Raw genomic sequence first — 27,969 nt, 5'->3', positions numbered from 1 at the left:
TTTTACATCTGTCTTGGACAGAAACTGAATAAAATCCATAGATTCAGTAAACAACTCGGGGAATCTATCATTGAAATTTGTTGCCATTTTTTTTTTGTCTGCATCCATGGGAAGTACAGAGTGCATTGAGCTGAGAACAATTCAAAGAAAGGAGTGTGAATTTTCTGCTGCATAGCGTGTCATCAGCGTTCGCCTTCCCTGGACTGACCTGACTTGACACAAGGAGAGTAACTACATTATTCCCTTGACAATAGTTTATGGTCTCGACTTAACGAGACAGCACCTGTCGGCCACGTCCTTCAGTCCTTGACACCTGAACTATGAGCTTTATGGGACCCCATCGACCCCTGACCTCTATGCGACCCCTGTATGGGCCAGTCGGCCTCCTGCAGTATCCCACTTTCTTATCTTGCGATCCCATTTGGGGTCACGACCCCGTGTTTGGGAACCACTGATCTAGGATGTAGCATGAGTGTGAAAATGAACTTTTCGAATTCCCACTTGCGTATTTTCTGATAACTGTGGGAAGTACAATGAAGAGCAAGGTGAGCGGTTTCACCAGGATATTGTGGAGCAGAGGTACTAAAGGCACTGGAACGTCAGCATAATGGCTGACTACTGCTGGTGCCTGAAATGTGATGAACCGTACGCAGCAAACATTCGGAAATCAGACAGGCCGCATTTCTATACATCCAACTGAATCTGAGTTCATGCATTTTAATTTATAGTACATTTTAATATGCCACTTCACTAATAAAACATGCAGTGCTACATTGTTTTTTGTTTCTCAAAGACAGTACTTTCTTCAAATGTACTATTTAAAGAAATTATAATGTGAATTTTGTATAAAAAAAAACCTAATGTGATAGACAAAATCTACTTACATATTCTGGAAGAGCGTTCATAAAGTGTGTAAAATAACCTAAATTCGTTTATATATCGTTTTAAACAACTTAAATTTAAATCAGTCCATGAGTGGTAGAATCTTTCCCCATCTTTTGGCGGAGCGGTTGTAGGAGGAACACACACAGCACACATATAGAATTGTTCCCCAAGGTCGAGACTGAGTTTTATTCCTCGAGGTTTGGGATTTTTTCTTTTGTGGAGAGACGGCTGTCCGGCGCTGGTCACCGACTTGTTTACGTTATTATCAACCATTATGGTTACCGGTGTTTGATAAAGTCACTAATGAGGTAAATTAGAATATTGTCCTTGAGAAATAAAGTAAGTTAGAATTTTATACTGTACTGTTTAAATATGGGCCCACACTGTACATCAACTACACCATCACCTTCTGTACACTACATCAACTACACCAGACATGGGCAACCTCTCCTCAGTCATGGGCCGCATTACGATTTAGCTATTTTTCTGGAGGTCAACCCAGCGAAATTGTATCCTACCTAACCCAGAACAGGGGCGGATCCAGGAATCTCAAAAAGGGGGGTCCAAAAAGTTGTGGGTGGGGAAACATGGCGAGCACAGCGAGTCCACCCAGCTGTTTTTTGGGGGAGGGGCTGTAAGCCTCCCATAATTTTGTTTAAATCTGACCAATATCATGGTCATTTTTAAGCCATGTGCACTTGATATTAACCTACTTAAAGTATAATTTGGCCCCCATAAATTTGTTTATCATATACAAACTAATTTAAATTAAGTTGTAGCTATAAAACAAAAAGTTATCTCTATTTAGTCAAAAACGTCTGATACTTTGTAAAAGCTTAATCGTAGACTATTTGGTCCTGGCCATTACACTAAATAGAGATAATTGCCTAATACCGGCGATCATGTACCTCATCATTAGGTATTAAAGAATTGTTTAATAGAAAACTTAAATTAACTTAACCTAACCTTAACTAATATTACCCATATGTTATTAATTATTGTCTTCGTGTTTAATACAGGATAGTAATCATGGGTGATATGTTATTATGATATATTCTAAAAATGTAAAAGTTAACAACATAAGTTTGGGAGAAAAGCAAATATATTTAAGGTTCTTTAAAACAACAATAAAGACTTAAACTATACAGATGAGAGGAGAGCAAATATCTTTATCTTTTATTTTATGTTGCTAAAGCAGTATGTATGAAAGTGGTGGTAATAAGCTTTCTTACAGGGCTGCAAACATCTCAAATCCTGATTATTAGGGAGCCAAATAGCCTCTCTCTCTCTCTCTCTCTCTCTCTCTCTCTCTCTCTCTCTCTCTCTCTCTCTCTCTCTCTCTCTCTCTCTAAAAGTAGAATAGTTTTTTGTCCATGCATTAAGATGAATTAAAATTTAGTTTTTACCTTTAAGCATGTAGGATGAGTCTGGATGACGGATCAAAGATTGTGTTTTCAAATTCGTCTTTGCACAGTGATTTATTTTAAGATAAAGGAGAATATAAATGGTTGCTAAATCATCCTGAACATAAAACGTTATAAAAAGGGTTAAAAATACTTAAAACTTATTAAAACCAACATAATAGATTTAAAACAATTTTTTTTTGTATATAAACCAATTTTTTTGGCCATCCCTGCCATACCATAATACCATAACATAAAAAAGCATACCATAATTTAATCTAAACTAACCTAACCTAATCTAATCTAACCTAATATGATCCGACAGGTAGAATTAGGGTGGTTAATCATCAGGTGAAATAAGCTTTGAGAGCTAATCTTCAGGTGATCCACATTGTTTTAACCAATTAATAGCGTAGGGAAGATCAGTCAAATGTCGTTGTCTCTCTCATTTACATCGAACATGAGCCAATAGTGTGAGGTGTTTTCTATAATCTCTACCGTTATTGTGAAGATTTCCCCAACCTGCGGCAAAATAAGATTACCCCCAACCTGCGGCATTACTGTAAATTTACCCCCAGCCTGCTGCAATTAACCTGCAGCATTAGAATTTACCCCAACCTGCGGCATTACTGTGAAGCGGCATTTATTACCCCAAAGATTTACCTGCGGCACTGTAAATTTACTAACCTGCATTACTGTGAAGATTTACCCAACCTGCGGCATTACTGCAAAGATTTACCCCAACCTGCGGCATTACTGTGAACATTTACCCCAACCTGCGGCATTATTGTGAAAGATTTACCCCAACCTGCGGCATTACTGTGAAGATTTACGCCAACCTGCGGCCAATATAGTGAAGATTTACCCCCAACCTGCAGCATTACTGTGAATTACCCCCAACTGTGAAGATTTACCCCAACCTGCGGCATTACTGTAAGATTTACCCCAACCTGCGGCACGTGAAGATTTACTAACCTTAACCTTGGCATTACTGGCGGTTACCCCACCCGGTGCTAAGATTGATGAGATTTACCCCAACCTGCGGCATTACTGTGAAGATTTACCCCCAACCTGCGGCATTACTGAAGATTTACCCCCAACCTGCGGCATTACTGTGAAGATTTACCCCCAACCTGCGGCATTACTGTGAAGATTTACCCCCAACCTGCGGCATTACTGTAAAGATTTACCCCCAACCTGCGGCATTACTGTGAAGATTTAACCCCAACCTGCGGCATTATTGTGAAGAGTTACACCCAACCTGCGGCATTACTACGTGAATATACTGAATGAATGTAAATCAGAGTGTTGGCGAGTCAGTGGTCTGGCTGGGCACCATTAAAGACTCTCTCGCACCTTTATGGCCTGAAAGGGGGCTTGTGGCGTCTGACAACTTGACCCATTTAGAGATAATGTTTTTCTCCTGTGTTACATTCTTATATCGGGACGGAGGAGAATATATATCTCTCTCTCTCTCTCTCTCTCTCTCTCTCTCTCTTATCTTTTTAATTAATTTAGATATTAATTGATAGACACTGTACTTGGTAAAATTCTTCATCTATCTTCATCAATCAGTTGTGAGTTTGGTGTTTGTTTGCTTGTCTGTCGTTCTGAGTAATGATTCTATGACTACCTTCACGTTTTCAGGTATTATTATTATTATTATTATTATTATTATTATTATTATTATTATTATTATTATTATTTTATTGTTATTATTTTTATTATTATTATTATTATTATTATTATTATTATTATTATTATTATTATTATTGTATTGTTATTTTTATTATTATTATTAATGTTATTGTTGTTGTTGTTGTTGGTCTTATTATTATTATTATTATTATTATTATTATTATTATTATTATTATTATTATTATTATTATTATTATTATTATTATTATGATTATTATTATTATTGTTATTATTATTATTATTATTACGGAAGGCTCATAGTATATTTACTTTTGTTACTGTTGTTCAGTGGGCTAAAAGTTAACGAACAAAACCATAGCGGTAATAATCAGCTTCGTGAGTGCCAACTTTGTCACTGTAAACAATGCTAAAACAGCACCGACGCAACAATAACAGCCACCGACGCAACAATAACAGCACACAAAAGAGCAATGCCGGTAATAGAAGTAGCTACTGTACCGCCACCACTAACGGTACCTGGAATAACAGCAACGATGTTAACGGCAGAAACAGTGGTAGTAGTTGTAGTAGAAGTAGTAGTAGTAGTAGTAGTAGTAGTAGTAGTAGTAGTAGTAAAAGCAACAGTATCAATAATAGCTAGGGAAACATTAAAGATGATCTCTCTTACATATAATAGCGATATACAATAAGTGTTTCAGTTTAGTGTAAGTGAATGTAAAGTATTACCCATGTATGAGGCAAGATTCTCTCTTCCTTTCCTAAGTAAATTATCTCAAAACACCTATGGATCAACATTTTACAGTACTGTCTATATAAGTTCATTGCAAACCTATTGTAGTTATCAGTGTATACTCGTGTATATATATATATATATAGTTTTTTTTTATTCATTCCACTCGACGGAATTCCGCAACACGCTCGTAATTTTTTTCCCTCTGGTCTATCTCCACTAAAATTTAATAATGTTTCAGTTGTATTCCATATTTTTCTACACATTTTTCTAAATTGGTATCGAAAAAACATCGCTCCATCACCACTAGAATAGTGAGGTTGGAAATAGAGTTTGGTAAAGCAGTTGGCAGGCAGAGTATTGGCCTGGCTACAGTGATTATAACACAGGTGTGTGGTGGCCAGGCTACAGTGATTATAACACAGGTGTGTGGTGACCAGACTACAGTGATTATAACACAGGTGTGTGGTGACCAGACTACAGTGATTATAACACAGGTGTGTGGTGGCCAGGCTACAGTGATTATAACACAGGTGTGTGGTGACCAGACTACAGTGATTATAACACAGGTGTGTGGTGGCCAGGCTACAGTGATTATAACACAGGTGTGTGGTGGCCAGGCTACAGTGATTATAACACAGGTGTGTGGTGACCAGACTACAGTGATTATAACACAGGTGTGTGGTGGCCAGACTACAGTGATTATAACACAGGTGTGTGGTGGCCAGGCTACAGTGATTATAACACAGGTGTGTGGTGACCAGACTACAGTGATTATAACACAGGTGTGTGGTGACCAGACTACAGTGATTATAACACAGGTGTGTGGTGGCCAGGCTACAGTGATTATAAACACAGGTGTGTGGTGGCCAGACTACAGTGATTATAACACAGGTGTGTGGTGACCAGACTACAGTGATTATAACACAGGTGTGTGGTGGCCAGGCTACAGTGATTATAACACAGGTGTGTGGTGGCCAGGCTACAGTGATTATAACACAGGTGTGTGGTGGCCAGGCTACAGTGATTATAACACAGGTGTGTGGTGGCCAGACTATAGTGATTATAACACAGGTGTGTGGTGGCCAGGCTACAGTGATTATAACACAGGTGTGTGGTGGCCAGGCTACAGTGATTATAACACAGGTGTGTGGTGGCCAGACTATAGTGATTATAACACAGGTATGCATTAGTAATAACTACACAGTTGTATATTAACACCGCAACAAAAAGAACATCACCACCTATACTACAGTAATTACACAGCCACTCAGGTATACCCCAGGTAAAAACAGGTATCGAAGCTGCAACACCTGAAGGCCTGAACCACATTCCTGGCATTCTGTATTTCATTATCCCGCGTAACATTATATTTACTTTTATTCCTTTTCTGTGATTTTTTTAACCATGTATATTATTTTAGTTTATTTAGTACATAATATAATATAATTTCAGATCACAATGTTTTCTGTAATATCGAGACTAAATCACGAAATATGTGGGATGAAAATACTGGAGTTAAACATGGTGTAGCGACATGGTTAAGGCGTTGGTACTCTATGATATATAAAATGTAGTGATTTTTAATGGAGATGTGACGTGTATGATATAAAAAGTTAACTTACATAATATGATGTTAATTTTATATATAATGTGGCAGATTTATATATAAATAGAGGTTTTTACAATACGGGAGCAGCTCATTTCTAGCATTATGACAGTGCCTTATATATGATGGGTATATATGACGTAATACCTCAATATTTAACGCTAGAGCTTAATATGTGTGTGATGTTTTAACCAATACTAACTCCCCTTCCCTTGTGTCCCCCCACAGAGAGAACGCGACGCTCTGGGACAACTTCCACCTGAGTATCTCCCGTGACGAGCTGTACGGCGGCGAGGACCCTACCGTCAACAGGCTCCTGCAGCAGGTGGCCACTATGCCCATCAGCCACATCAGTAAGTTCCTGCTGCGCCTCCGTCGTGTGTTGTTGCTGTTGTGGTGAAGTAGTTAGTCATCACCAACCCTTCAATGGTGCTACTATAGTGCTTCCATAGTCACTCAGTCACCACTCCACCTCCAATTGTGCTACTCTAGTGGTATCATCATTACTGCGTCACTACCACAAGATCACAGGTGCTACTATAGTGTTAACAACCACTATAATGCTTCCCTAGTCACACCTTCCAAGCAATATGACATCCTTTGTACAATATAATATTTCAAATACCATCAAATTCCACCATTCACATTTTTATAACAAATAAAAAATCGTCCATAATGTTGTAGTACAGATATATCGAAAATTAATGTGAGCTGTCATTTGTAAAGCTCTAACTACGTGTGGGCATTTGTTATTTTTCACTTTGTTCGAGTTAAAAAATGAAGATGTTTCTGATTAAAAACTTTAGTGTATCGTTCAGTTTACTCAAAAGAACGTCTCTGGTGTATGATTTGATTCTTATACTTAAAAGAGCGTGGTTGATGTGTAATAGGTTAAGTCTTTTGTTTGGAAGAAAATTTGACAAGACAAGAGATTCCAAACCTTCCTCGAAGACGTTAGATTCTTAGACAAGGAAGTTGTGTGTTAGGGTGCAGGAGAAGAGTTCACGAGGGGAGGAAGATAAAGGAGAGTAGGGGAAGAGGAACAGGAAAAAGGAGGTTAGAGGTGAGGAAGGGAAGAGGTGAATTAGGTTAGAGGGAGTGAACGCTGGGATAAAAGAAAAGTAGGAAAGCATGATAAAGGAAATGAAGAGAGCAGAGGAAAGGGGCAAGTGGTAAAGGAGGAAGGAGGTAATATAATGAAATATACGTACGCTATCAAATAAGTGACCGCTTCCTATTTTTCCATGGTCTCCCCTCGTAGAGAATGTTAAGAGAAGAGGATGGGGGAAACTTGTCTGAAAATAACAATATACGCTTACTATTATATTGACCCCTGATCTCTGACATTCGGTACTGGAGCCAAACACTCAACCTTAGATAATAATTAAACATTCCATTGGAAACTGATAATTAATATCCCTCGACATTTGTGAGATATTTGGCTGTCAAAAAAAATAAGTTTGACATAGATTGAAAGAAAATATATAGTCCGATGATCAATACAAGATGAATTGATATAGAGAGGACCTTGCCATGACACCTCACTGCTGAAGGTGTTGTAGGCGGTAAGCGGCTGCACCTACGAGTAATGATCCCATATTCCTTGTTCTCTTACACCTTCATTAACATTTCCTATTAACTTGTTGTGCGAGTAGTGCGAGAACGTATCTAGTTACGATAGATTCTAAGTGTATTTTCGGTGTGTGTGTGTGTGTGTGTGTGTGTGTGTGTGTGTGTGTGTGTGTGTGTTGTTGTTGTTGTTGTTGTTGTTGTTTAAGCTTCTATTTGTGTCAGAAGGAAAGTAAGTTAGGGATATCTCTTTTAATGTCAGCAGTTACGAACCTTTGAGACTCGCCCCAGTGCATTACATGGCCACAGTACAGTACAGGCAGTGTTCACCAGCCTTCACTCCTGGCCACCACCACCACCCCACTCAGTGTAAATAGCCTAATGACATAATGTTAATTTTAGTAATGGTAATTATAAGTCATTACGGTATTAATACAATTATTATCCCCTCAAACAATACATAGATTATCTGCAAAAAATAAATATGAGTGCTTGTGTTACCCCTGCTCCCTGTGACCTCTGACCTCTGACCTAACTTATTTAACCTTACCCCGTGACTCTTGTGTCAGGGTGTCGCGGAGGACGTTCTCTCTCCTCACTGCCCGGGTAATTATGTAGCTCCACAAAATGATTTACAAATTCGAGATAAACTTTGTTATAACAAGTCAACCATTAAACACCAGTTTAATAAGGATTTACAGTTGACTGACAAATTGTATAAATGAATAATATATTGTAATTATCTGAACACAAGTTAATTCATTCTGGAAGCTTATTTAATTGTTCATTAATCTCGGTTAGTGTAGATAAAGTAGTTAAGTGTTTTGCATTCAGAAAGTATATATATCTTTGCTTGTGTGCTACTTTTAATAAGGATTATTACAACATAGTGATAATTATACTTTGGGGGGAAATTCATGCTGACCTGTATATAAGGACGATGATGTTGATTATCATAATATAATGTACACAGGAATATCACCATTACTAACTTAACTAAACTAATATAGGTATGTTTTGCCGATGTAATGATAGTAAACGACATATTGGATGAAAAAGAGCAAATTGGACCCTGTATGTTACTTTGTTTACATGAAATCGTAATTGGAAAAACCAAACGTCATCCGCAGTCAACTTAGACGTCAGTTGTATATAAAGACTTAGCGACACACACACACACACACACACACACACACACACACACACACACACACACACACACACACACACACACACACACACACGCGCGCGCACACACACACACACACACACACACACACACACACACACACACACACACACACACACACACACACACACACACACACACACACATATCCTCTTGCCTGAATGATGAAGCATAAGGATAAAAAAAGAAGAATGAAAATGCAAATGAAACAGACAGGAAGAGGAGCCATGAAGAGAATGGACCCCATCTTAATATACAAAGGAAGGATAACAAGGACGTAGAAGACAAATGGGAGGAGAGAGAGAGAGAGAGAGAGAGAGAGAGAGAGAGAGAGAGAGAGAGAGAGAGACCCCTGTGTATTAGGGGTGAGGTGATAGGGGTCAGAGGTTGATAAAGGTACGGATCTGTTAAAATAATGAGTCAGATCACCGAAAGAAAGTAAAATTATGAGGAGTCATATCACAGTGAAAAATATATAATTCAGGTCATAGAGAAAGTAAAGTTATGAGTCAGGTCATAGAGAAAGTAAAGTTATGAAACAGGTCATAGAGAAAGTAAAGTTACGAAACAGGTTATAGAGAAAGTAAAGTTACGAAGCAGGTTATAGAGAAAGTAAAGTTATGAGTCAGGTCATAGAGAAAGTACAGTTATGAGTCTGATCATAGAGAAAGTAAAGTTATGAAACAGGTCATAGAGAAAGTAAAGTTACGAAACAGGTTATAGAGAAAGTAAAGTTACGAAGCAGGTTATAGAGAAAGTAAAGTTATGAGTCAGGTCATAGAGAAAGTACAGTTATGAGTCTGATCATAGAGAAAGTAAAGTTATGAGTCAGGTCACAGAGAAAGTAAAGTTAGTGTGTGATTACGAAAAAGACTTAGACACTATCAACATGAATAAATGAACTGAATAAACTATGAATTCTCAATTTTAAACTGAAGATTGACATTTAGAGGCGACTGTTCCTTCACCGTGTCTGAGCTTCATGACAGTCTGCTCTGACTCGAAATTTTGGTACAATCTGGTAGTTTTAAAGGGGTGAGCTGTCTACTGTCACCTTCGATTTCCTGTCAAGAAAGTTAGATGGCTCGGGTGAAGGTCACGCTGTCTGATCTGAACTGTCTGCTACATGGAATTTACAGGAAAGGCTTTTGTATTTGACACTCTTGTTGTCGGACACTAATGAAGGCTGTGTGACACTCTTGTTGTCTGACACTACTGAAGGCTGTGTGACACTCTTGTTGTCTGGCACTACTGAAGGCTGTGTGACACTCTTCTTCCCCGACACTACTGAAGGCTGTGTGACACTCTTGTTGTCTGACACTACTGAAGGCTGTGTGACACTCTTGTTGTCTGACACTACTGAAGGCTGTGTGACACTCTTCTTCCCCGACACTACTGAAGGCTGTGTGACACTCTTGTTGTCTGACACTACTGAAGGCTGTGTGACACTCTTCTTCCCTCTGACACTACTGAAGGCTGTGTGTGACACTCTGTTGTCTGGACACTACTCTGTGTGACACTGTCTGACACTACTGAAGGCTGTGTGACACTCTTGTTGTCTGACACTACTGAAGGCTGTGTGACACTCTTGTTGTCCGACACTACTGAAGGCTGTGTGACACTCTTGTTGTCTGACACTACTGAAGACTGTGTGACACTCTTGTTGTCTGACACTACTGAAGGCTGTGTGACACTCTTGTTGTCTGACACTACTGAAGGCTGTGTGACACTCTTCTTCCCCGACACTACTGAAGGCTGTGTGACACTCTTGTTGTCTGACACTACTGAAGGCTGTGTGACGCTCTTGTTGCCTGACATTACTGAAGACTGTGTGACACTCTTGTTGTCTGGCACTACTGAAGACTGTGTGACACTCTTGTTGTCTGGCACTACTGAAGACTGTGTGATACTCTTGTTGTCTGACACTACTGAAGACTGTGTGACACTCTTATTGTCTGACATTACTGAAGACTGTGTGACACTCTTGTTCCCCGACACTACTGAAGGCTGTGTGACACTCTTGTTGTCTGACACAACTGAAGGCTGTGTGTGTTGTGTTCCTCCACTATTGATACCGTTACGTCATTACCGAGGGAAAGCTTGGATTATGTATTGTACCACATATTAACACCGCATTACTGTAGATGATATCCAATTTTTGCCACCTAAGACCCGTGGCTCTTAATACTGTACACAATAGACTGGGTACACCGTGTAAAAGAATATTTCTCTATATTGACGTTTGATATTAGATTGTTGGTCGTCACACAGCAAGAGGCTTTATACCAAAGCTACTAAAGCACTTTATACTCTTAGGGTATTGTCTCTTGTTGCCCTGGGAAGCAGATGATATAACAACGTCGTCTGCTATTGGATGATAATACGATGTGAATCAGTTTATGTAAACGGTGAGCCTCGCCGACAGCTCTTCACAGGACGCAATAACTCTGAGGATTTATATCTAAGTGTTTTGATGTTTTCCAGTCCACTCTATCCTGGTATGTACTCTTTCCAGGTACACACTCTCTACAGGCACACAGTGGAGAGCTTACTGTGTATTTACATGGAGGTCTCATGGATCTTGTTTTTCCCCGACGATGCAAGGGTCAGACACTCCTTCTCGTGAAGTTTATTTTCGAGTCTGTCCAGTGCTTGTCGTCTCAACATGTAGTGGTCAAAGTTGAACAGTGTAGAAACGGTGTTTCTTCTTTGTTTGTTACAGAATTAAAGGAATCCAGACATTCAGTTAACAGGATCTGGTTTAATCTATATGTTGACTGACAAATTTTTCTTGATGGTGAAGCGTACAGTAACTAGCGTCATTGTACTGTAAATCGTGGTAAAGTAGTACTTGCTGAAGCTCCCCAGAATTCCTCCCTCCGTCCATCTCATGGCGGCGGCCAACCCGTGTAAGAGAGATAAGACACGGGGGGTAACCTAACAAGGATTCTGTGACCGTTCTCTGGAGCAACAAGGATCATCAGGCAGTGTACACAAAGGACTTCATACCCCAGGGTGGCTCTGAGTGCACGGCGGGATACCAGGCTACACGTTGCCTGTACTCCCGTCCTATAGCCTTCACCCTGATAGCTTTACTCCATCACATTTAAGGTCTCACTACCCAGGAAATAGTGTATTAGAGACTTACTGCTAACCCCTCAACGAAATAGAAACAATTAACTACTTAGTCTTATCACAGGAGAACTTGATCTAACCAGACTCCCCCTGTGGAGACCAGCAGGAGTGAATCAGCTGATCTAAAGACCGCTGAGGCCCCATCATCTGCTTCATTACCATCAAGGGAAGACTGGCCAGAGTCACATACACGATAATTCAGCATTAATTTATCTTAATTTCCTGTGTGATGATGTAAAATGAGTTAAAACCTAATGAAAGGTTGTCAATAAGAGTTGGACTTGGAGACCAGACTATTAGATCATTAATACTTTTTGAATATTTATTGTGTCAGTCATTTAGTATATAAAGACACGAGACATACACACTGTGGGGGTATACTTAACACACCGCTCTTGGCTCTCATACACGGCCTGGGTTCCGTAGACAAGACTGCCAACTGGAGGTACAAACTTCACCCTGAACACCATAGTTGTTGATACTCAGAGTACTCGTTTAAAATGTTGCACATCACAACTGCATCATGTAAAAGTTCCTATTGCATTTAGGAGTTATTACTGGGTTTTCCTTTGTTTGTGTATTAACTCATCTTAAATTATAAACAAAGGTCCGTCTAACCAACTAAACCCTTTTGTAAATATTACTTCCTCCTCCTCCCCTCTCTACCCTTGTATTAGATTAACCTTCTCACCCCTTCCGCTCCATTACTCTACTCTCCCCTGTCTCGTCTTTCTCACCCTCTCCCTACACTTCCCTTTCTTTCTCCTCCTGCTTCCTTCTGGGGGAATTGTGGTGCTGACTGTGTCATATTGGCCTCTTCGCCTTCATCACTTGTTCTGTGCCCCATGATTAACCTGTCGTTATCCATTAATACACAAGTCACCCGCGAGAGCAATTATATGATGGAAATTTAATCTTATCAAGGAGACAGGTGTCACTTTATACACTCACACTCTCTCTCTTTATTAATCCACATTAAATAACACTATGTTCTCCACCAGGTCAGAAGGAGGGAGGTACACAGCTCAAGCTCATTATTGAGTTTATCGACGGTGGCCACTCTCTCTTCAAGCCCATGAGGTGAGTATCTGTGTGTGTGTGTGTGTGTGTGTGTGTGTGTGTGTGTGTGTGTGTGTGTGTGTGTGTGTGTGTGTGTGTGTGTGTGTGTGTGTGTGTGTGTGTGTGTGTGTGTGTGTGTGTGTGTGTGTGTGTGTGTGTGTGTGTGTGTGTGTGTGTGTGTGTGTGTGTGTGTGTGTGTGTGCTTTCTCAAGTTCATGACCGACACATGGTAGAGCAAATCATAAGTAAACATTTTACTGGTAGGACACGTAGTGATGATATATCTCTCATCGTCTTATTGAATCCTGAGGCTACATGGCCAAGTGTGCGCCTGTGTAGTCAGGCCATATACTTATGTATTTAGGCTATACAGTACACCTGAGTAGTTAGCTTTCACACCTGTCAGACCTGTTTCACACCTGTGTGTGTACTTAGGCCACGGACCTTAGCTGGATCTCGAAATTTCCAGTTAATTAGGTCCTCACACCTGTCTACTAAGGCCCACAGGTAACACAGAAACCACATCAATTACAAGTGACCTCATCTCACACAGGTTACTTAAGCTATCCACCCGTAGTTACATCTCGGATCAATGTAGTCAGGTCGCACATATGTGTAGTGAGACCAATATTTTGATGATGGCCACCGCTAATCGCCCCCTCCCTCCTTCCTCCCACAGGTTCCCGCGGGAGCAACAAACTCTTAAAAATCACTTCTACTTCACCGACTTCGAGAGACACAACGCTGAGATCGCCGCCTTCCACCTCGACAGGTTGGTGCTGCACTGAATACTCTACTCTACTCTACTCTACTCTACTCTACTCTACTCTACTCTACTCTACTCTACTCTCTCTCTCTCTCTACTCTACTCTCTCTCTCTCTCTCTCTCTCTCTCTCCCCCCTGCTGTGAATCTTAAAATGGTGATGGTGGTCTATACCATTAAAGAACTTAGGAATTTTGTCTCATAATTTTTATCTATCTATTATATATGCTCTTAAAGTCTCCCTTATATGGCCACAGTAGGGATGAGAGTGAGGCGTGTGAAGGTTGAGTAGGGTGGGTGAAGAGTGAGTGGGGTGGGTGAGTGGGGTGGATGATGAGTGAGTAGGGTGGGTGATAAGTGAGTGGGGTGTATGATGGGTGAGTAGGGTGGGTGATGAGTGAATAGAATGGTGGCCACGACAAGGAGAACATGAGTGACTGACTGGCTGGTGCGACTTGAGAACCCTTCAGTATCAGTGACCAATACTCCTCAGCTTACAGTAGCCTCGTCAGCTGAGTGGTGGTGGTGGTGGTGGTGGTACGGAAGAAATATTACATTGCAGGGTTTAGCATGAAGTAAAGTGTCGGACACAAAACATTAGGCAAGGGGTGTAGGAGAGAGGAAGAAAGACACTTAGGAGAACCATGTGGTGGCAGTGTGTCCAAGTGTTGTAGAATAACCAGGAGGGAGACAGATATATAAAGTTAGGTGTAATAACAAGGGGAAGGGAATGGAAGTTGAGAGAATGGTAATATTATTAGAGAGAAGGTCAGGAAGAAGGAAGAGTATCATGTCGGAAAGGAACTACTCCTACCTCCCTCACTCCCTTCTTCCTAAGACCGGGTGCGGGCAGCGAGGTGGAACTAACCAATCAGCGAAGATGTGGAATGTGGCACGAGTTTTAAAGAACAGAAACTGAGGACCACATTTTGTGTCCATTACTGTGCCTTCGTTCAGAGCTCAGTCACTGCATTCACTTTGATTAACTCTCTCTCTCTCTCTCTCTCAAGTCACGAAAAGTCACTCGTCTCCAAATGCATGAAGTTATAGTAAAAATTCTTACACACCTTTTAAAAGACTTTGTTGTCCTCATTCAAAAGTTAAACTATTCCTATATCCAATACTTCTGGGAGATACCGTACTAGGAATAAATTATTTTGTCTATCAGGCTGACTGGAAATCCACACGAGAGGATAAAGTACTTACTGTATGTTAAGATAATGTTTGGAAGATACAGTTGCTGGAATAAATGTGTTTTCCTCCTGACAGGTTATTAGGTTTCCGGCGAGCTGTGCCCATAGTGGGTCGTAACGTCAACATAACGCGGGAGTTGTACGCTTTGGCCCAGGGTGACCTCCTCAAAACCTTCTTCATCTCCCCCGACAACAATCTCTGCTTCCATGGCAAATGCAGGTGAGTCAACCATTAGCTGACAACAACTGACGTAAGTGCAGGTAAGTCAGCCTCTCTGCTTCAGCGTCAGGTGAGTCGCGCCTCTAGTTAGTCATAACCTGAGGAGGTTCACCCAGTACAGTATACAGTATGTCGCCAAGATACAAAGTAAGTGTATACGGAGTCTCTTCTGTCTATCATTTATTTTTGCTTCGCCTCTAAATGGTCAACACATATTAGACTGAATGACCATATATTTGGAATTGTTGTTTAGTATATTTATCTCTTGTCGTCTATGGCTCTTATTCTAAGTATTCTTTATTAGTTGTTGTTTTGTTGTCTTTGGTATAAACTTTCGAGTATTCCTTTCATATTCATAAGAGTGGTTTAGCGTGACATAGTTTTAACTCATTGACAGCCACTTAGACTAACTTTAGACATGGTATAGAGTAGCGCTAGTGTAGTTTACTGTACGCGTGGACAACCTTCCAGCTACTACTGCGACACGGCCCACGCCATCTGCGGTAGCCCTGACATGTTGGAGGGATCTTTCGCCATCTTCCTGCCGGGGAAGGAAGCGGCGCCCCGTAAGGTGTGGCGGCACCCGTGGCGCAGGAGCTATCACAAGAGACGCAAGGCCCAGTGGGAAGTTGGTGAGTACATTACGCCTTCACGCCACATGCAGCACATCATCTTACTTAACTTAAAATGTCCTCCTTTAACGTATTAGTTATCCGGTTTTTTCTTCAATACACCCTACAGTAGGATTATATAGACTGTATTGTACAAGTGACACATAGATGATGAAGGATAGTTTCTTGTAAGTGAAAACAAGTTCAACAACAAATGTAATTAAGTGGTATGTGTGTGTGCAACTGGAGCTCAGAATTAGCTACCATTTTTAAAAAAAGCTGCCTGAATCCCACAGAGTAAGAGGAAATATAACTGAAATAATGGTGGGTGTGAGAGTATAACAGATTAATGGTGTGGCTAATGTTTTAATAAAATATTACACCGTAGATAAGACAGTGTAACAGTTTTATGATAAATTATTATGTGAGTGATGTGTTATGAAAGTATACCATCAATATAATGGAAGTGTTAGACGAATTTTTGTCATTTCTCTGGTAGTTACAGCACCAATTGTTGCTCTGTGAACGATAGACATTTGAAACTGTATTCAGTGGAATACACTTATAATACACTGAAACAGGGAGAATTGGGAAGAGTGAAAGTAGTAACTACATACAGAGTAAGAAGACTGATGAAGGTGTTGTTAATAAGGTCTCTACTTAAGAGGACGAGTTCATAATTATGACCCCGCTACTAATAACACTACTCATGTGCGTACCATTTTTTTTAATCACAAGTTTTGTTATTTGCAGACGACGACTACTGTGAATTGGTTAAGGAAGTACATCCTTATAATGAAGGTCGTCGACTTTTAGATATTATGGATATGTCTGTGCTCGACTTCTTCATGGGCAACATGGATCGACATCATTACGAAACGTTTAAGGTAAAAATTCCGGTTGTATCGCGCTTACCTCCTGATTTTTCTTCGGAAATATTAGAACTTTTGTCGGAATTCACTTGGCTTATTGAAAGATATAAAAAGATCCTAATGATGGAAAGTTTTTATTCTAATACTTTAGTGTCGATAAAACTTCCTTGAAAATCATGATCTCAGCAGCCTCATAAGCAATTCAGATTGGAAGGAGTGCTTATGAAACTCCAATACAGTTTACCAGATTTACTAAATTCCTATATAATATTTCATTTTAATGGAAAGCAAACACTTTTATCATAGCAATTGTTTATTGTTTGTGTTTGTTAGGTAAATATAATGATAATAACGAATCATTATTTACTTGTGTCTGGCAGATGTTTGGTAACAACTCGGCACCGCTACATCTGGACCATGGGCGAGGGTTTGGTAAGGCCTTCCATGATGAGGTATCCATCCTGGCGCCTGTCTACCAGTGTTGTGTGATCCGACATTCTACTCTCGCTTCCTTATTAAGGTGGGTTCAGTAGCTGTTTGCTCACCATAATCTACTGTACTTATCTTACTTGCGAGGTTTAATTTTGACCTCCTTACTCGGGTAGGTTAAAAAAGTTTTACACATTACTGTACTGTACTCCTAGTTGTTCCTTTGTTGAAATACGACAACAAACAAAGCTTTATTTCCTGGTGAACTAAGTGTACACACGAAGCTACATCTTTCTTTAAAGTACTATTTTTTTTAATTTATATCTGGAAATATAATGTCACTACATAAATATTGGGAATTTTATAGTTGCAATCGGTAGTTTTGACAATTCTAAGACACTTTTCTTCAATTGTATTTCTGGAGCAAATTACGTATAAGCGAGATATTTAACATTTTATTATGCATGAAAATTTACCTTTCACTTGTTGCCAACATCGAATCTCGTGAATTTTATAGTTGCAATCTGTAATTTTGACAATTCTAAGACATTTTTATTCAGTGGCATTTCTGGCACAAATTACGCTTAGGCGAGATATTTAACATTTCATTATGTATGTCCGTACATGGCGGTACACCCAGAACATGGAACGACTGTGGAGCTCCCCAATTAGGTTGGTTAGGGTTTTTTTTCCGAAGGTTTTCGGTGTGTTCTGAACACTTTTTAACTTGATTTTTATAGTAAATCTTTTTATTCTGAAATGGGAGGGGGGCTAATCTCAGAAGCTATTGATTTGCGCCAGAAATGAAAGTCAAATTCGTTCATATCACATCGAAAACCATCGGAAAAAGTTTCAACTTCGATTTCGTATAGTAGCAACAAGTGAAATTTTACCCTTAAATTTATTTTCATTATTTAGAATGTTTTACATCAGATGCATTTACTGTATATGGTATACAATATATACTTGGTTCTAATTTCATAAATAGTTGTGACTAAATACGTTTAAATTAAACATTCTTTATCATGTTTTATATTTTATTTTTATCTCAAATGTTCAAATACAGTATACTGTAGTTAATAGCACAACCACAGAACTGAGTACTGTACTGTATACTGTATCGGTTTATGCTTCGATCTTTTTTATTATTTATTTTTTAATTTCTTGTTTGGATGTTACTGTAATTTAGTTTTAGATGTATTCATGATAATTATTAACTTCTTATTAGACCTTCTTCTTGACTGTACAGGTACTTATTTGTTAGGCAACAAGGTATACTGTACTCCAATTTTTAACGCCCTCACCAAACACAGAGAAGCGTAGGCTATCATACCCTCGTGTGGCGTTAGCATATATTTAAGGTACAGGTTGACAATCCCTTATCCGAAATCCTTGGGGCCAGAGGCATTTCGGAATTCGGAATTTTTCGGTTTACAGAATGGTTAGTTTTTTTTTTTTTATGTGTGTATTAGCCCACCTGGGCACAAGTTACTGACCCACATTTGGGCCTGGGGGGCGAAAATATAATAATAATAATAATAATAATAATAATAATAAGAATAATAATAAGAATAATAAGAATAAGAGTAAGAATAAGAATAATAATAATAATAATAATAATAATAATAATTATTATTATTATTATTCTTAGGTCTAGGTCGTGTTTCTCACTTTTTATCTTTTTTTCATTCTTGTATTTCTTAATTATTATTTTATTATTACAGTATTATTGTTATTATTATTAATTTTATTATTATATTTTATTATTATTATTGTTATCATTATTATTTTATTTGGGTGTATTTTGTATTAAATTTTTTATTTACTATGAATAATTATTATTATGATTATTATTACCATTACATTTTCGCTCCCAGGCCCCGATGGGCTAATCCCTGTTAAAAAAAAAAAAAAAAAAATTCGGTTTTCAGATTTTTTCGGTTTTCGGAATTTCGGATAAAGGGTTGTCAACCTGTTTACAGTACTACTGTGGTCATCTAAGGATACCCGAATCTTCTCTCTATAATATAGTGACCATTTTGGGGGAGAATATTGGTTAAAGTCAGTTTTTGCACTGATGCAATGTGCTACAAAATACAATCACCTGACTTGTTCTGCATGATGAATACTTGATCGCCTCTCTCAAAGCTAGGGGGCACTGTTGCCTATTTATGTGGAAATTATGGGTCACATAATTTATGCCCGACACAGGCCTAATGTGTACAGAGTATGAACTAAATACAGTAGCATAATACAGTAACTACTTTGAAAATCTGGACTTTTTGAAATACTCTACAATCATATGGTAGTAGGTAGTAGGCAGCTACCAAACAGAAAGGTACTACCGCCTGGGAAGATATTGGAAGCATAATGTGTTATCTAACGGTAGACCCTGCTGCCATATGGCACCACAAAAATTGTGACCAAGTTCCAGGATGCTGACCTAACTCTCTGCCTCATTTACTCACAATTGCAGGGTCTCAATTGTTTCTTTTACTATTGACAACACAACATACATAATGTATGACGTTTCTCACTCTTGATTTATTTTTTATTTTTGTATTATTTATGATTATTATTTGTATTATTATTACTATTATTTTTAATATAATTTTTATTAATTTTTATTAATTATTATTACTATTATTATATTTTCGCTCCCCAAGCCCTGATGTGGGTCAGTGACCTATGCCTGAGTGGGCTAATCCCCTTAATAAAAAAATAGTATGACCAGCTATTGACACAGACACATCTATGGAAAAATTTGTCACTGTGACCTATAATTGGGGAAATTAGGTAGTAGTGTTTTAAATGCCAGACAGACACTATGGATTTAATCAATTAATGAAACATTTTATTCTCACTAAAAAAGAGGTCACTGTGACCTGTTTGGGAAATACTGTATGGTCTCAATGTACTATAGTCACCAGATTTTATGAGCTTGATCCAATAACATATTGTATACAGAAGTCATTCCTATGTACAGTATAAATAGGTTACTGACAAATATGTTAGTTTGACCTTCAATTTTAGAAATTGGATCACGTCTCTTCAAAGTAGGTCTGTGACCTACTTTTTAGAAATAAAGATCATGTCAAGTTTTACATCCAGGGATGGTTTAACATGCTATAGTCACCAGACGTCATGTGGATGATCACTAATAACACCTAGTTACCTCACCGAAAAGAAAACAAACACAGTACAGGGGTACCTAGTGACAGCACTAGGATCCCGCTTCCTCTATCAAGGAATAAACAATTGAAATTGAATTGAACAAACACAGGAGCAAGTGCCTCAGTCTGCTGACAGCTCTTGTTATGTTGTAATTTCAAAATACTTGTACTATATATTTAGACACTAGGTAGATCAGGTGTTTGGCAACCACTTTTACCATGAAAAGGCAACATATCTGACTTACCGGGTACACTCTCATATACATTGATATCATTATGGATGATATGAAATACATTTCTTGTTTTGTACTGATCCACAGGTATCACAGGGGCCCTCATCACCTGAGTGAAGCCATGCGAGCATCATTAAGCCTCGACCCAGTCAACCCAGTGTTGTGGGAGCCTCACCTAGTTGCCTTGGATCGAAGGCTTAATATTATTCTCCAGATAATGAGGGAGTGTGTAGAAAAGGCTCAAGATCCTCTACATGTTGTTGTTAATGACTTCCATTAAATAAGTGAGATGTACGTGATCTGTATTTGGGAAACACAAGATTTACTCACCCCAGGCTTGTCTGGATTAAAAGTACCAATACACATTAAACTCAGATTCAGTTGTTAACCGAACAGTTTATGAGCAAGTGATATTCCCAACATGAACATTACCATGACAATATATATATATATATATATATATATATATATATATATATATATATATATATATATATATATATATATATATATATATATATATATATATAAATTTAATATGTGAAGAGGGGCAAGGTGGTCAAGTGAATTTAGCACTCACCATCCTGACTCAATGGTCACCGGTTTGAATCCTGCAGCCGGCCACTGAGTGGGGCACCCCCAGTTGACCCAGCTGCAGAATGGGTACCTAACTTTACAGTTGGGGCATTGAAAGGCTGTAGAGTGTAGGCCGGCCATGCTGTCTCCTTGTGTGCTGAAAGGCTTAGTTTTCAGTGTGCTGTATCCACACTGCCCCATTTTGGCCACCAGGCCTATGGGGACCCACTTTCACTAATATGTGAATAATGAACAATTAGCTGTGAAGTCACTGATTTATATTTGGTAATATTTATGTTGAAAGTGTTACTGAAGAAATACTGTAACTGGTATTGTCCAACACTTCACTACTACAAAAGAAGTTAGTGTGTGTGTGTGCTTGAGGTGATGGGTCCTGCTCTTTCTTTGGTTTGCACAACGTTTAAGAAACTCATGCTCACTGGTGTTATATAAGATGGATAAATACTCTGAAATTAGAGCAAAGTCTCTCAAATGTGTACAGTACTTGGGATACAATTTTGGAAGTACTGTAAGCTTAAATTCTACCTACAAATTTCCATAGATTTATTTTACTGTATTTGTATTGGTACGATATGTGGTGCTAATACATCTAATGGAAAGCGAGTTCTAGTGTGACAAGAGTGAGGTAGACCAATGACTTCTGTGGAAAATGAGAAGAAACCAATGGGAAGAACAATATGCTCTCTGATACACGAGCATTTTATACAGTACAGTACATCCAGGAAGTCGTAACAGCATATACAGTACTGTACAGATTAACGAACTGGTCATTGCTGATTATTTTGTAACAAATTATTATATGTTTATTAATGTATTTTGAAAAAGTATTAAAATAATACTGTTATTTTGCCTTCATAGAGTACCAGCAATGTTAATGTGTTCATATCATTTTTATTTATGGAAATAATTTTTTTTAAATAGATTTGTTTATTCTTGTATGAATTTATAAACATTTCTGATAACTGATATTACAAAGTACTGTATACCGTACTCATTTTCTATAACAGGAATTAGTAGGTATGTAATGTTAACGTTATATAAAGCCTTCCGTTAATAATTTAAGACATATTACTGTATGGTAATAGGCAGCTGAGACAAGTTAGTGAAGACTTTGGCAGTGAAGTAGGTGCATTATTTATTGTATACCTGTTCATATGTGGTAATGATATGCATTTATCCTGAGATGAGAAAAATGAAGAGAAGTTTTCAACATTTAATTGTAAATTAAATGAAGTTGTTGATTTCTTGCAGGGTTTTAGGTTGTTTTATTCTGAAGTGTTAAGCGAATGTTGTGGTTTCCTAGTTTTTATATTACAGTACCAGTAATTAACACGTCTGAGTAAGTGAACATGTTAACTTCCGAAGCTCAAATGTTTTACTTATAAGAATCCCTTTAAATTTATCCTTGATTATACTGTACGTATATTGTTAAATATGGCAAATATATTAAGTTCAGCAGAGGCAGAATGCAGTGTGTCAAATAGGTACTGAATGTCTTATTACTCAAGTCAGGTGTTACAATACTGTACATACAACATTTGAAACAAGCACAGCAGTTTACCTATTTCCAGAGGCAGATATTTAGAGGAGTTTGCCATAGTTTATATATTTTTTCATTAACTGAACACAGGCTTTTAAATTTATATTTGTTGCAAATTATCATTATTTTACAGTCTAATATTGTGGAATTTTATATGATACCAGTACAGTACTGTACTGTGGAATTGAATCTTCGCAAACAAACAAAAAGGAATAACATAAAAAATACAGTACAGTATACATTATGTGAATTGTGGTGTGATCACCCAAAGTGTTAAGTTAACTAACTTGTAATTTTTTTTAGATTTGTTAATGCAGTTAATGCAGTTCTCGCATTACCTGAAAGCACTAAAATGAACAGTTTTGTGTTTTTATTGGATACAAGTGTAAGGATTTAAAATATTTACTCACAGGAATCCTTTACTTATACAGTATACTGTACTGCTACATTATGTATACAGTAAAGGTATACTGTACATACTGTATACAGTCTACTGTATATTTTTTAATTATTTTCAGGATAGGGAAAACCTTAGCTTGAAAACAGAAGAGTAAGAATTAGGAAGAGATACAGAAGTAAAAAATAAATCTCCATAAATATAATTTGTATACGATTGAAGAAAAAAAAAGTCGGTTAAAAAGTACTGATTGTAAGAATATGGATGAATGATTTAAGTGGTATAATAGCCAAAATATATACTGTACTGTAATGTATATAGAAGATTTTTCATTGCAGTATTTTCTAGCAAAGTGTATTTTTGAGATGTGTTACAGTACCTTTGGTTATACTGTAGTACAGGTACAGTATAAGTACTGTACTGTATGTACTGTACATGAATTATGATTACTTATCATTATTCTTTTTATTTATTTATAATCTTTTCAGTCTTTTTTAGTAAATTAGTACAAGCTGTACTCCAGGTAACTACCTTGTCATCCTTATACAGTACTGTACTGTACCTTACTGTACTGTACTGTATAGGAAATAAGCAGCCATCTTGACTTACAATATGCTGGTCAATATAGAATCCTCTTCAAAAAAAGCTTGAGACTGCATACCTGTGCACAATTATTTTTACTGTATTTATCTTTTAATGGAGAAAATTTTTAAGCAATCTTTGGTGAAAGATTTTAGGTTTTTGTTTTCTAAGGTAATAACTGTGTGCGAAAATGTATCTCTTGACATATATTATCCTGTGAGTATTTCTCACGGGATCATTTATTTCTCTCTTGTTTGAAATTTAAGTTTTTGTCCAGCTCAGGGTGGGGGGAGACAGTAGAGTAGTTAACCAGTTTATAAACAATTAATAATAGTAATATTTTAATTTTCAGAGTAAAATATTTGATAAATTGCATTTCACATTCATCGTTGTTTCTGTTTTTCATTCTCAGATGTGTTTAATTCCTTATTGAATTCTTTATGGTTATACTGTAAAAACATTTTATATTTACATCCCAATAATAGCGATCACCATGTTATGCATCTTTCAGTGCAATGTTCTCCACTTGAGAATTTATAGAAAATTTTAATAGGTGTCATGATAATGGGGTAATAGTTTACTCATACAAACCATGGGGTCCATAATGGAGCTTAGGGCCAGGTAGGGCTGATAACTTATAAGTCAACATATTGTGGACAGAGTCAGCATCCTGTGTAACTAAGGACCCAGCATAAGATGACCCATGATATCAGGTAGGAACCACCTTGTAAACCTGGGAAGTATCTGAGGAAATATTTCCTTTGCTGTGTTTAAAACATTCCACCTTCATTCCATTTATCCAAGGTAATTAGTGTTTAATTTTGCTACTTTTGTAATTAAAGCCTTTGCATTAATTTATAAGTGTGAAATAGAAAAACTTAATGTTTATTTACTTAAAAAAAACAGAATTTAGAATTTTTGGCTGTAAGGAATGTCAAGCAACCATTGTCCAAAATATTGAACCAAGAAGATGCTTCCTTCAGTAATTCTTCTGTGTAAATATTAATTTTTAAAAATAATTTTAGGAAACGCTCATGCAGCCACTGTTAGTTATGGAAGAATGTGAGGTGTGGTATGAGTAGCAAGATCCTGTCCACTGTAATGTTTAGAAGTACAGTAGTAGTCATTTTATATTGTTGGGATATATTAGAATGCCCCACTGCACTTACCTGTCAATTACCTTAATGGAAGAATATTGGTAATGGTTGCTTAGTCAGGGGGTTCGCTTAGAAAGTTCACTCACAAAATATTCATAAAAGACCTTATGTAGATTTGAATTTTAGTGAAAAATATTACAGTGTATTTAAATCTGAAATTGTTTAATAATTACTCATTTTAATGTAAGCAGCAACTGGAAAATATTTCTTCTGCTCAGTACATACAGTAGTTATTCCATCAGAGATTATTTCATATTGCAGGCATATATAATAAGTGTTTCATATAACTCAGTGAAGCATATTTTCATATTAAGTTGTACATAGTATAGTTAAGGGAAGTGCTGCATAAAGTTGATCCTGAGAAGCATCATGTATGTCCTAGTGAATTAGTGAGTAAGACTGCTGAATGTTGGTGAAATAGCTATACTGCATAGAGTATATTTTGTGATATGGCAATATTAATGTAGGATTAAGAATATTATTTTCTTAGTCTATTACTATATTTGCTCTATTTATATTAAAAAAAATGTAGGTCAGAGGTACTGACTAGAACAGTTGTTTTACTGTTAAAATTGCCAGTTTGGCTCAGTGTTGTGCAGTGTGGCGCGCTGAAGCATTTCATGTATACAGTACTATATGCGCAGTTTCCTCCTCAACAAGGGCTGTGATAGCAGTTTTTATTTGGTCTTATAGAAAGGACAATATATGAATCTTTTGAGAGAGTGCTTTTCTTTTCAGTTTGTGATGAGAATAACTCAAAAACCAGATAATATTGAAAACACTTAAAATTATCCTCTAGGGCAAATGTCTTTTGGCAAGTAATCAATAATATTAAATCTAAAATGAAAAGAAATCTAAAGAATTTTTGGGGGATGGTTATATTTTGAAGAAAAATTCTTATATACTGTACAAAGTTTTCAATGATTCTCACATAAAAAGCAGGTTTCTCAATGTACACTGTACTGTATATTAAACGCTCAGTGATGTAGTACACGTGTGGGAAACATCACTCCTAAAGCATAAAAGCATACATTCCCTGCCCCAGTAATTTTCTGATAGATTTTTAAAATTCGTTGAGAAGTACTGTACCTTCAACCAGTAAATGTGCAAAATTTCTTTGTAAGACCTATGCTAATTTGCAAGTTCTGATAAAGTTAATTATGGATAGTACAGTACATCCTTCCTATTACATAAACATTTCTTGTGTACTGTACAGTACTCTAAAGCCTGGGAATTAAATAAAAAACAATTAAGAAAATGATGACACAGAGCCATGCTGTCATGGCATTACAACTCTCTCGTGCAGGGGTGAGCCTGTGGTGATTATTTTTAAGAATTTCTGAAGTGCAGGAATACATTTTACTTACCCTCCTTAAATCAGTCTTCCATGTCATGAAACAATGATTAATTATACTGTATTTCCCAAACTAGAAAACCATTGTAGTTTATAACAAGTATGTCTTTTAGAATGTGGACACTACATACTGAGTATTTTAAGATTAATATACTTAGCATGTGGAACTGATCCGTGTAAAATACACAGGGAAAATTAAATGAAATATATTGTCTTACATAATTACAGGAATATTTTAATGGTGCAGAAATATTTAAAAAATATTTGTATTTAATATATGTTCTAAAATAAAATGTACAGGTTACAGTAATATATATATGTATATACAGTATATATATATATATATATATATATATATATATATATATATATATATATATATATATATATATATATATATATATATATATATATATATATATATATATATATATATATATATGTATACAGTATATTATATGAAGGGAAAGAGTGGCCAAACTTCTCCTGTCTAAATTACTCTCTGAAAGATGTTCAATTTCTAAGGGATGGAACTCGAACTCAAGATTAAGCTCTTCATTACCCCTGTAGAAATATTAAGCTAACATTTGCTGTTATTTTTTGTAATGATGTTCCTCTGTATGTGTGTACTGCTACTCCAATGTGTATATAGCTAAATGAATGAGATGTGAACAAGCTATTTTAATGAATCTATATTATAAGGGAGGACACTATAGGTGGTCTTGAACAGTATGTATCATATTCTTTGCATTTGTAACTTATATTCTTATTTGTTTATACAAAAATAGAACATATACTTTCATAACAATGATATTTTAGAAATTCTTGAATGCAGATATATATAGTACTTGGTGTTCAGGCAAAAAACACATTCTCTTTACCCTCATCTTGTCATTGTTTTGTGAGCTTGTGTGTTAAGTGTTTATGAGCTTAGTGCAGATGGCAGTGTATACAAAAGATGACAGCTGAATTCGAGCAGCACCTGACTGGTTAATGATAATCAATGATCGAAAATACAGTACAGTCAACACCTATTGTTGAAAGAAGTGAACTAACAGATTTTCAATTGCTCAAGTACTTAATTACCTAATTATTATTATTTTTATTTTATTTTATTTTTTAATCAATCATACATGTTAGCACATCTTACTTTAAACAAGAATAGAGGTGCTCTTGAACTTAACGACACTGATTAGTCCCATAAAGCAAGAATTACAAATTTTCTGCCTTCTGTATATGTAGCCTTTTGGTTTATGTTGATGGTGATTCGTGAGGTGTGACTAATGCAGCTGTGGTGAGTGATGCTGAAGAAAGGAAGAGATTACACTATAATCTAGACTCCTGTTGTTATCTTCACAATATATCACTCCCCCTCAACACCATATACTGTATACAGTTCGAGCTCCCTTATTCCAGTCACTTGAGGAAAACCCCAGAAAGTCGACATTCTGCAGTCGGCAAAGAAGTGTGAGTGAAAAAATGAAAAGACAAGAGTGCTGGAATAAGCAATGCGAGACTGACTCCCAGTGCTTATGTTTGCTCTAGTCCGTGTGTTTGGTTGTGAGGTTGACTTGTAAAACAGATAAATATATAGCTAAAAATTACATAT

At 37.1% G+C, this 27,969-nt stretch overlaps 1 protein-coding gene across 1 annotated transcript; it reads left to right on the top strand.

Annotated features, from left to right (window-relative positions):
- The first annotated feature begins 6,214 nt into the window (after positions 1 to 6,214).
- Positions 6,215 to 27,964, top strand: LOC121858398 (extracellular serine/threonine protein CG31145-like). The gene is made up of 9 exons (XM_042354844.1): positions 6,215 to 6,225; positions 6,515 to 6,639; positions 13,181 to 13,259; positions 13,918 to 14,010; positions 15,272 to 15,415; positions 15,887 to 16,047; positions 16,780 to 16,913; positions 17,279 to 17,418; positions 20,821 to 27,964. Exons 1-9 carry the CDS (start codon positions 6,215 to 6,217, stop codon positions 21,011 to 21,013), a joined length of 1,080 nt encoding a protein of 359 aa, XP_042210778.1. The 3' UTR covers positions 21,014 to 27,964.
- The last annotated feature ends 5 nt before the right edge of the window (positions 27,965 to 27,969 follow it).

Source organism: Homarus americanus, unplaced genomic scaffold, assembly GCF_018991925.1.
Source record: "Homarus americanus isolate GMGI-L3 unplaced genomic scaffold, GMGI_Hamer_2.0 scaffold57980, whole genome shotgun sequence".
In the NCBI taxonomy this organism is placed as follows: domain Eukaryota; kingdom Metazoa; phylum Arthropoda; class Malacostraca; order Decapoda; family Nephropidae; genus Homarus; species Homarus americanus.
Note: the sequence above shows the minus strand (reverse complement) of the source record. Positions and strands in the feature narration are given on the sequence as shown.

Excerpts from the sequence above, each read along its gene's own strand:
- LOC121858398 (XM_042354844.1), top strand. Across the intron at positions 6,640-13,180 it reads TATGCCCATCAGCCACATCA|GTCAGAAGGAGGGAGGTACA; the intron begins GTAAGTTCCTGC and ends GTTCTCCACCAG. Across the intron at positions 17,419-20,820 it reads ACTCTCGCTTCCTTATTAAG|GTATCACAGGGGCCCTCATC; the intron begins GTGGGTTCAGTA and ends ACTGATCCACAG.